An 11,935-nucleotide genomic window follows, 5' to 3' on the forward strand; every position below is an offset into this window, starting at 1 on the left:
TAAACATTAAAATAAGTTAAGGTAAGGTAATTACACAACATAATAAATGAAGCGGTTGCTGTAATAGTTTGAATTTTATGACAAACAATGTGCAGATTCAATGTCGATAATTTAATTTCTTTACAGTTCAAGTTCATGATGAAAAGTTTAATGCTTGGTGTACATGCAAACAAAGTGTACACTCAATTAATGCTGGAGACTAAGATAACACATGTCATGGTATAAGATTTGTTATCTAACGAGAGTCTTGAATACTGATGTATAGAAAAATACAAAACTTTCAATTTTCCCTCTAGATGGCACTGATTGTTCAAGACAATAATACCAGATCAATATTGTTTTCAACCTCCTTTTAAGTAGTATGTTCGAGAAAAATATATTAAAAGCCAATTTTTTCAGTTATCAAACATAAGGTTTTATGAGCTAATAACGCTGAAGGATTAGATTTAGAACTCCGAACTTGCGATACGTGTCTTTTAAATTAAGCAATATTTGTTTTACACGATATGAATTCTCACTTTTAACATCAATTTAAGTAAAACTTAAACTTGTATAACGTGATTGAAATATTAGATAAATATGATTTAAATGAAATGCCTCAGATGAGATAATCCCAAGAACAAATACTACTTTAAGAGGAAATTGTTTTTTGTCTCAATATTCGTAACAAACGAACCATCATTTTCTACAATCATAATTTAAATACTAATTTTCTGTGAACTTTATATAAAGCTAAGCGTATAAAAACACGTGACATCGTTCAAGGCTTACTCAACATTATCAATTAACACATAACAATGTCGGGCTAACTTATAGTAACATCGCTTAATTTTCCTATGACAATCAACGTATGTGTTTTCTCCTGACAACGTGAATAATACTAAAACGTATGTCAAGCCGTGATTCATATCTATCTGGAGATAAAAACGATCAGGTATAACAGGGACGTTGCTAAGGTTTATTCGGGGTATGGGGGGGGGGCGTTAAAAAATAAACTGTGAGTTAGTAATAGTCCAGCACATGGTTCATGCCAGAATAAAATAACATAGTAGCCAGTGAAAGAGGTTATGAATATAGAATTATAACACCACGTTTAGCAGTTTTCAGCACTAGATTTAACGTTCCGTGACCATCAAAATACAGTTCTCGATCCCTGCCTGGAGACAATTTATGAACATTCATATCTTTGTTTTGAAACTATTGTATGTCAATATTCGTTATTAAAAGCAGTTTTATCCCTTTGTTACATGCTTCCTTACTGTTATTATTTCACTAAACATAATTCAACTATAACAAAATTGTCACAAAAAATTTTTAAACAGCAAATACTTAAATATTTACTTAAATTATTACAACATCCATATATTTCAAAACGAAGCTTCAAATGCTTGTTTGAAATAAAGCACAAAGCTACACAATGGGCTATCTGTGTTCTACCCATCACGGGTATCGAAACCCGGTTTCTAGCGTTGTAAGTCTGCAGACATACCGCTGTGCCACCGGGGAGCACTCTTCAAATGTAACAGCATAGTCAAGCTAAGCCTAACTTACTATATGCACAGCTAAATCCTAAATTATTCGAATCACATACCTTACTTAAACCTGACACTTTAATTAAATTGATTATCTAATTTTTATTTTAAAGACATCTCCTTAAAATAGTTTACTGTATATTTTATCAACTATAAAATTAGGACTATATAAACTTATTCTGCGTAAAAAAGCACACATTAACGTACCTGATATCTGCTGCCATTTAAGAGATGGGTATTTTAAAACAAATGCATGTATGTAGAAAAATAAAAAAGTAATTTCTTTTTCCCCCAAATATACAAATAGATATTATCTATCCGCTAAACATTCATTAAAATTAAAAGTGAATGCTGAATTACTCTTTTCAGTTTAACAGAATATCGGGAATCCCTTTCTGTCAGTTTTGAGCTACAGTTTGGCAGAATTATTTGGGAGGCAGTTTTCTGTCAATGTTGAACTCTATGAGAATGATTTGGGAATGCTTTTCTGTCAGTGGTATCTTTGTGTGTTTAGGATCGAAAATTCAAAATTTGGACATCGCAAATCTGTTGTTTTTTAAGTTGGAATGTCGAATTTTCTAAAGTAATACGAGGACTTAAAGAAAAAGTAGTTATGTATAATTTTTTCAATAACTTGCTTCGAGTTAGAAATTACTTAAGAAGCATCATTTAGATAGCTAAGAGTCGACTGTCGAACAGTTTCAAAAATAGTTAGATGAAATTTCATTAGTAAGTCCTTTAAATGAAATGATCTAAATGTAGTAAGCTTTTAAGCCTTGTTTTAAAACTCGACTGAAGTGGTTACTGTGATTTTCATAGGATGGGACTAAATCCATTGTTTTACTAAGCAATTAAAGTATGGCTGATATAAAAGATAAGTAAACAGGTAATTACATTTTATGAAATTATATCCTTCTTATAAATTTCCTGTTAACTTGTTTTGGGAATTCCTATACTAGTGAAAAAATACAAAACTATCTTTATTCAGTATCTAATTTAAGATTAGTAACTCAAAATGGGGCACTTAAGTAAAAACGAAGGATTGTCAACAACTGGTTCTGTGTGATGGCAGTTTCAACACATACAAAAATATTTAATTTTCCCACAAACATTTGACAATTCAAAGATTTCTCCAAAAATTCATATTTGAACTTTTTAATCTAACATACTTATTTTTTATGCTATTTAATGAAGTTCATATTTGTGTGAGGTGATAATTTCACATAAACTTGTTTGTTTCTTGTTAAACGCAAAGCTACATAATGAGCTATCTCGCTGTACCTAACGCGGGTATCGAACCACGATTTTAGTATTTTCAGCTCCGGAGCTTACCGCTGAGCCACCTAGTAAATACGATAAAAGTACTTATGCTGTTGAAGGAGGTGATTTTATTTTTGTTATACAAACTGTATTTCTTGACGTGTAAATATACCCATAAACTTAGTTATTTGTTATTTCTTGTACAATCGTACCAAATTAATATCCGTGAAAGAGAAATGAACACACCAAGCTGGGATCAGGAAAACAAGACACGCGCAGTATTTTACTGAGCCTCCATGCAAAGTGTTGAAGTAGCTTACCAAATTGGCCGTGTAAATGATCTTTTATGATTCAGAGACAAAGGTTCTGAAAGCAAGTGTCTAGATATGTACTCTGGATGCTGTGGAAGTGGTGTTTTGGTGAGTGGTAGTTCCAGAGAGCAGACCTCTCTATGTTGGACTCTTTTCGTATCTTGAGCATGCATTAACCTGCCATATTGGTGCATATATGCAAAATTATTACTGTTTTATCTTGTTCCGATTTAATAATTTGTTTTTGATTTTATTAACGTAAGCTACCACAAAGGTATGAACGGATCATTAGTGTAACGACATTGAAATATTTTTGTAAGTTTACCACAATAAAACGTTAAATACAAGTACCACAATTCACCTAAATAATGGTGTTTAACATTGAAAATGGTGTCACTGATTCAGATCAACAGAAGATTTGATCTGAAAATAGTAATGCCACTCAAGTACGTGACGTCGTGAATACAAATCAACGGAATAATTGATTCGAAAAAAGGAATTGTGTCCATGTAGGAATCGGCCCATCAAGATAAAAAAAAGTTGGCACTGCTACAAGTCAAATTGTCTTATTCAGCCTAATAATAATTAGTTTGAGTTTTATGTTTTACAAAAATTCCCTGAAGAGGCCAACATTGATTCATGACATAAAATGGTACCAAATTCTCTTCATTTGTCGATCATATACCAACAAATATATTACATTTATCTTTAAGAGAACGAAACTAAGTTTTCTGTCTTATCAGTTCGAGTTGTCGTTAATTCTGCTGCATTAGTAATTGTTCCAGTTCGTCGGCTGATCGTAGTAAAAACGTAGCCGATTCACGGTAACCAGCAATTAATTGTCTGACAGCGTTGGCCTCATTTGGATTAAGTGAATAACGTGGAATGGAAGGCTTCTTAACAGTCAGATCGGTTGGACCTGTTGAAAATATTAGAAAGTCAGAATTTCTGTATTACACAATACACCTTAAACTCACAAAACATCAAGGTACTTAACAGAAATGATCTCTGATGGATACTAAAAGTAAGATCTTATTATTAAGCTTTTTCGAAAGTCTTTATTAGGTCGTGAAAGTTTTGGCAATATTATATGATCGTTTGCTGTTTTTTAGTGCACAGATACACAATGGATTATCTGCGCTCTATGCACCACGAGGAATCAAACTCCGGATTTTAGCGTTCAAATCTGATAATAATAATAATGTGGGGGTGCTGAAGCCAGAAACAAGATATTATTACTGTTAGGCTCAATTCGACATAGCCGTGTCTTTGATGTTCACTATAATCATAAAATTTGTTCTTGTTTTTGGTTTAGTTGGCACTGGAGACCCACACAGACCCATATACACCGAGTCACTGAAAACCTGAATAACATTATAATTCCCTGAAAAAGTAACTGATATTATGTATAGGTTAATAAACTAGTTACAGAATGAGGGAACTAATTTTGAAAAACTGAAGTAGAACATGCAAGGTAATATGAGAACATTAAGGTCCTAGTAACTTTTGCAAAAGAGAAAGGAGTTGTTACGTATCTGGTTGTTTGTTTGTTTCCGGTAGAAATTCTTTTCGAGGATCTTCAGCGATATAAGTCTTTTCTTGATTAAACCAGTTTATTCTTCCTCGATACAAACTTTTAGTACAAAGTAGTTTTATAATCAGTACGTTTCTCATCACTTTAAACTTAGCAACTTTTATAATACACGCTATAAATCACAGCGATTCACAATCTCGATAACTTCGCTCATGACGAGTGCAAAACACACACTTTACGGCACACTAGCTCGAAACTAACAGAATCATAAATTACACGGAACTTAACGTAACTACTGCTTTCTCTTCGTGCTTTAACCCTGCTGGCTTTCTCTGCCAGGCTTATATACTACGAAGAGGGCATCTCGATCACACTCTGACTTCCCCCATCGTTCGAGAAACTCATCAGCGTCACGTGACTTCCACTGTTGTAACAGAGTTCTAAAATGCGGAAGAGAGTCGCATAAAACTTTTTGAGAAAAAGAGTAAGCAACAAAATAAGAAGTAACACGACTTTTAGTTTTCAGGAAGGAACCACAACGTCGATATTTCTATATTACCTCAACTTTATGTAAAATGGAATTAAATCTACACGTATCCAAACGTAAACGGGAAATGATAATGTCTAAGCATCTGTCAGAAAGAAAATGCATCGAGTTTGGTAATAGAAATAGAAAATCCTATAAGTAAATCTTCCTCTGTCATAAGTTAAAGTATGAAGGAACTCACATTTACTATAAAGAAAAGAAGCAGTAACCAAATGTTGTGTTAATGCTTCTTTAGCAATACGACCAACGTGCTAATCCTCCATATTGCCTGAGTGACCAGTAATCCAAACAAATTGAACTTTACAACAAACAACAGTTAATTGTGAAAGCAAAGGATTACATTATCAATTAAGGAAAAATAAGTTTGGGAATACGAAAACCATAAAGCCTCTTGAGAATTGAGGGAATCTGTAAGAATGGTTACTGAGGATCCAACAAAGAAATAGAAAAATAGTCGAGAATTCTGCTATAAATATTTCAGAGTAATCTGGTTGCTGAAAAGATCTAACAAAACCATGGTGAAAGGAACTTTTATGATCAAAACTGGTTCCGTTTCACGAGCACGATCTACAAGAGCAGAAATTAAAAATTATGCACACACAAAAGCCGCTAGATCAGTGATTATAAACCTTTTTTGTTCCATGACCCACCTCGACACCTCAAAAAAATTTGATGCCTCCTTAATATAAAAACAAATTTGGTGTAGAAAAGGTATAATAATATAATGTAAAATCTTTATTTTTGTAGCATTTTCAAATTGCCCATAAAATATATTCAAATTGTCCCCCTGTGTGGCGTGCGCCCCACGTTCAGAATCACTGCGCTAGATGATCCATGACCTCATCCACTTTAAATAAAAACGTCATTATAAAAATATGTTCAGACGTATTGAAGGTCGCCGCATTAAAGAAAAACAAAAAATCCAGGAAAGTCCTAGGGTAAAAGAAGAAAAAGCTTCTGGGCCACGACTTGTAAAATAGAAATTGGGGGAGCACTGCATATCCGTTAGATAAATACATAAGACTGCAGTTTGAATGAGGTCCAGGCAAAGAAAAAACAAGCAGTACGAAATAGTACTTGGATCGAATAAAGGTTCGATAAAAACGGTGTAAAGCAAGCAGCACCCCAACAGCACCCCAGGTTTAACTGGAAACTGCGCGAATGAAATTTAGACGTTTCTGACAGCTGGTTTCTGGATTAGTACTGACTCCAGAATTCTGAAATTAAGGAGGCGAGGGGTAGTAGAGAGATGGGCTTGGGAGTAGGGGAGAAGGCTTTTTTAGAGGATAAATGGAAGGAAACCTTGGAAGATCAATTAAGAAGCTCTAAGAAAGAATAATTATTTTTGCTGCGGAATGTTTTCGTTAATATTCTTTATCGTCTCGGCGCATTTTTTCATTGAAGTATCACACGGACTCTGCGAATTAATGACATTAACATGAAATTTTAAACTCAATGAACATTTTATATTTTAAATATAGATTTAAAACTAAGTAACTGTATTAATAAGTTATAAAATAGTTTTGTTTAACATTATAATCACCTTCTTTAATGTGTTTGTCGCGGCTCAAGGTTCCAATTTAATTTTATCTCTAGACTTGGGTGCCCACGCTTCAACCTAACTGAGTAGCTTCGAAATTTTCTTAATTCTTATTGTGATTAATTGCAAAGACAACAGGGCTAATAGATTGAATCATGTTTCGTTGGGTGAGTTTTCCTTGTGTAGGGTTGCCTGATAACTGAAAACACTGAATTCTGGCAGATGTATCTTTTATTACGTTTTTATTGGAAATTGTAGGGAAAGCAGGAGGAAAAGCAGATAAATTTCAGGGGTGACACTTGCCATCCCTCACCTCGCCTTGTCGTCACCATTGTTACAGATAATAAATATGAGGTCGCCAAATGAGGTGGTGGTCAAGGGAAAGCCCCAAATAACAGTATTCAGTCTAGTGAGTTTGACTCAGATTTCAGATTACCCTGAAAATGTATGTTGGAACAATTGGAGAAGACCAGATAGTTACATTTAAGTGGAAACCAAATCAAAAACCTCATTTCAAAACGCATTTATCCTTTCGCCTAAATTCAGGATTCACCATGATGGCGCGGATGCGACAGACATGGTTGTGATTGAGACTATATTTATGTTATCAAATTGAATGAACTGCCAATCTTATGGTATGAACAAAATTACGTTGGTGAAGAGTAACATTTATCAATTTTATATGAATAATATACAAATTAAAATTATGATAAAGATTAATAACAACATTTTTTTACCTTAACATTAATTGTTATTTATTTTTACTTTAATTAGCTTCACCCATCATTCAGAAGAACTGCCAAATCAGCAAGCTTGTCTTACTGTGGGCTTTGAATCTTTTGCCATCCGCCTTATTATGCATGCTTCTCGTCCACTTGTGTAGAATCACTTAGAATAGACATTTTTCTTTCATTACCCATTATTTTTATGTGTAAAATAATTTAGATGAAGCTTAAACTGGCCATAGGTACACATGATTTGATGAAAGTTGGGTAGTAGCTATACGAGAAATTTCTCGGTATTATTTTTGGTAACCAAGGATTTTTTGATACAAATTAAAACATATGTATTGAATATCACAGACTCCAAAATTATTTTCAGTCTCATAAGTTATTTTATCATTTTGCATTGATCCAAAGAATCTGGTCATGCATTACAATACAGAATTAATACAGCTCATAAAGTATTACATTTATTTTATAATATTGATATTTAGTATTTGTTAAGTCAAAAAGTTGAACATGAAAAATTTAAAAGTGTTTTATTTCATTTACATTTTTTGACCTAGTAAGATATATTTGTACTTAAAAGGAAGTCAGAGGTTCTGCTCAGAGAGTTTCAAAAAAGAAAGAAAAATATAATACATTTTTGTATTTTACCTGTCTTATGCGTTATCTTCCATTGCATTATCATCCCCCTTTATTAGTCAAATAATACTGAGAAAATTGTTGTCACAAAGCATACAGATTCCAGCATGCATCAATCTGACTTTTAAAAGACTCAGTTTGTAAATGATTGATCAGTAATTTGCCCGAGTGGAAACTGATTTGTATAATAAGTATTACCCCAATACTTCGTGGAATTATCAGTTTGTATCTAGTTGTTCAATTATAAATACTTTTATATAACACCTTCTTAAATATTTCATGAAATGACAAGTTGGTACCATAACAGGTATGTAGTTTTGATAATTGGAACATGGCAATGTTCACATTATTTACTGCATCAAAATAGCCTAGAATCCATCAGAGAAGCATGTATACTATTCTTAGACTACATATATATATATACGTGTGTATGTGTAGTTTAAAATCCTTTTTTGAACATTTGCTTGTTCAGAAACATTCTCCTTACCATTCGTTAGAGTGCCACTAGAAAGTGTCACCTGGTGTGAATTTTTGGAGTGAGACGCTGTCGTCTCTGTTACAGCAATATGAAACTGAGGTAGACCCCGATAGGTGACGCTACTTGACAGTAATGAATTGCTGGACGGTTGTGATTCACAGGTGACACCGTTCACAATTTTGAGTCGAGTTGGAGCAACCGAAGTTTGTGATGACATTGAAGCTGGAAAATTTCGATTGGTCTGTAGTAAGGAGTGCTGGATAGGTTTAGTGAATTGAGCATGGAGTTGGGTTTCCTGAGGATGTACAAATGTATTTTTTACAGGCGTCGCTGTAAAACGTGAGGTGTTAGCTGCTTCAGTGTATGACGTCATAGTAGAGGAACTTGGTATACCACTACGAGCTCGATCAATTTCAGACTGAAAAAAGGGAAAATAATTCAGTAAACGTTTTCAAGCACGATTATGTGTAATTTACAAAGTGACAGGGTAGAAATATAGTGTTTTTTTTTTCAGAGTGCTTCACACTGTTCAACATTTATATTATATTAGACGGTAAATTATTCACTTCGATTTTAGACAAAACAATATACCAGTTGTAAATTGTACAAGAAATATATCAAATAATAATCAGACGATAACAATTTATTGAAGGATAGACCAAATTTGATCGGTATAAAATAAAATAATTTATATGAAATAATGATAATGAGTTGGTACGGTCCAATCAAGAAATGATTTAAGCAAAATAAGTAAATAACCTTTAAATTAAATATGTTTGCGAGCAATTACAGAAAGCAAGTGGATTATTTCGTTCCAATTTAATAATTCCAAATATAAATGTGTTGGAAGGCCAGACAGATCTGTTATAAAACCGTTGGAGATGGGTAAGACGGAAGTAAGAGTTACTTATCCATATACACACTTGTAAAACTTGTAGTAGAAGGACCTTACCCTTACAGTGATTGTAAAAGAAAACTCTAAAGCTGTAGAAATGATGCCCAATTTGCTGTCCTATCAATCGAATTACAGGATATACTTTGGAAGTGTGTTGGTATAAGATTAGGGAGAACCCGAACTTCGCGTTTCCTTATCTGAAATTTACATCTTCCACATGTCAGCTCCTCTCCCAGAAAATACACAGAAGATGAAACCTTTTCAAGGTTCAACGTCAGTCAAGGAGTTTCTAAACTTTGCTTTTTTTCTTTGTAAATTAGAGTTCAGGAGCAGTCGGAAACAGAAGTTGGAGGGGGTGGGGTAGCGGACGTTTGGTTTGTTTGTTTGGAATGTTCGGTGTGACGACGATTCGAATCCGCGAGTCGATCGCCCTAACCACCAGGCCAGGGAGCGCCAGTATTTATGTTTAGAATACTTCGAATACAATCTAAAGGTAAAAACATTTATATAAAATATGCACAAAACAAAATATTTAAATGAATAACGCGTTTTTTGTTCAAGGTATAAAAAACAACGGAAGAGAACTCTACTTAGAACATCAAGCACTACTGTTTTTAGGCAGTGGTAGTACTTGAGGTGGGCGACGTGTGCCCCCGTACAGAGTGCCCACCCCAAGGACCAACAAAATCAATATTTTAATTAAGAGTTCTTGTCAATTTTACAGGGGCAGGGACGCCTAATGCAAAGTTCGCACAGGCCACAATTTTGCCCAGGGCCGGTTCTGTTTTTAGGTATGGTTACTATCCAGATAAATACTACTTTTGCAAATTAGGTGAGTAAGCAGAATTTGGCTTTTGTTAAAACTTGAGCTTTTAAAACATTTTTCAACTTGATTCAAATTTATAAACGTCTGAGATACATAATATTCCGTTGCCGTTGGTTGCAAGTTATTCAAGCCCTCATACTCTTGCAATGGGAATTAAATGCATTATATTTATATATAATAATGCAATTATCAAACAAATAAGATAGGTCGCTGATTGTTAATATTTCTGCCAACTCAACGGGACACATTAAGATAATTCGTGATAGATTTTGGGTACACTTTACAGATAAATCATTTTATACATGTACCCTTATCTCATACACTGAGTTATTTTCAGAATAGTACTTTTATGTACGTATCACACAAATAATAACTTTATTTTGTATGTATCAAGTTATTGCTTTTTTTTCCTTCAAAAATATAGACATTTAATCATATCATGGTTAGTCTACATTGTAATTATTCGCCTAATGATCTTTGTAACATTCACAGGCAAATAATAAAAGGTATCCACTAGTAGAGCGTCGTTATCATAGATCGTCTCCTTGGCTGGCTATTCAAAGTCATATGCCACAAGAGTTTGCCAACGATGTAAATCTACAAGGTATACATACACCTGTCATTGGAAAAACAGTGGCCGTCAAGTGATGATGATTGACCAGATAAAAAGACAATTGGAGAGGCTTGTAAAGTCAACAGATATCAGGATAGGATTTCATTGTCTCCAACTGTATCAGGAAAAAGCATTACAAAACTATCATGTGGCAGCCGAACACCAGTCCAAAAAAAAACTGCTTTTTTTAGATGCAAACGGAAAAGCATGTCTTTAGTGTAGCTTAGAGCGTAAATTGAAGACGATGAATAACTGGAAATACGTAATGTGATCTAATGATTTATGTAGAACTATTTATTTTCTACTGTTGGTGGAGAAAATGGAGAAACCATGGAGGCACTGGCTCCTGCTTATGTTGTTCCAAAAATGTAAGCTACCGCTATAGGTGGAATAATGGTTTGGGAAACATTCCCTTCACAAATATTAGATTCTTAGAATAGTATACCTTGTATTTCTGAATATTGACAATCACGTATGCCTTACATGCTCACACTCTGATGGTAAGAGTCTTTAAAGACGTTAATGCAACAAATCGTCTTGCTCAAATTGTTTGAAATTGGTTCAAAGAACACAATTACGGATACTTTTCTTTACCTGGAAGTTGCATGTGCTGTTCTTATTTCTGTATACTTTAATATTATTTTCTTACTATTTGGTAGTTCAGAAACATAATCCTTGCCCAGTAGTAGTAATGTGATCCAGTCATGAGTCGCAATACAGACGTACTACCTATTACATGACATTTATCCGCAGAAACGAAGTGTTGAAATTAACATCACGTTCAATGAGAAGAAAGGGGCTGTGGTTGTTATCTTTATGAAAGCTTAAGACGCCTCAGTAAATTTTGTTAATATTTATTTGTCATCTATGTTGCTGTTACGTTTTTACTATGAGTATTAAACCATTTTTCACTACTATTCCTCTTAACTAAGAGGCCGCGTTCACACTTAATTGTTTTAGTAATATTACTAGTTTGTTTGTAGTTGAGCACAAAGCTACACAAAGGGCTATCTGTGCTCTGCCCACCACGGG

The 11,935-nt window shown here is 33.9% G+C and overlaps 1 protein-coding gene across 4 annotated transcripts in view; it reads right to left on the reverse strand.

The window, feature by feature from the left end:
- LOC106460817 (nucleolar protein 4-like) overlaps positions 1-11,935 on the reverse strand; it is an 88,982-nt gene that overhangs the window by 3,370 nt on the left and 73,677 nt on the right. For 3 of the 4 annotated variants that reach the window (XM_022387620.1, XM_022387618.1, XM_022387619.1), the window contains 2 exons: positions 8,579-8,987; positions 7-4,022 (listed from right to left, as the gene is read on the reverse strand). In XM_022387620.1, the coding sequence (XP_022243328.1) occupies positions 3,859-4,022; positions 8,579-8,987 (573 nt within the window). In that variant the 3' untranslated portion in view covers positions 7-3,858. Of the gene's footprint in view, positions 1-6; positions 4,023-8,578; positions 8,988-11,935 lie in introns of those variants that run through there. The other variant, XR_002610848.1, reaches the window with a different exon arrangement.

Source organism: Limulus polyphemus, unplaced genomic scaffold (assembly GCF_000517525.1).
Source record: "Limulus polyphemus unplaced genomic scaffold, Limulus_polyphemus-2.1.2 Scaffold842, whole genome shotgun sequence".
Classification (NCBI taxonomy): domain Eukaryota; kingdom Metazoa; phylum Arthropoda; class Merostomata; order Xiphosura; family Limulidae; genus Limulus; species Limulus polyphemus.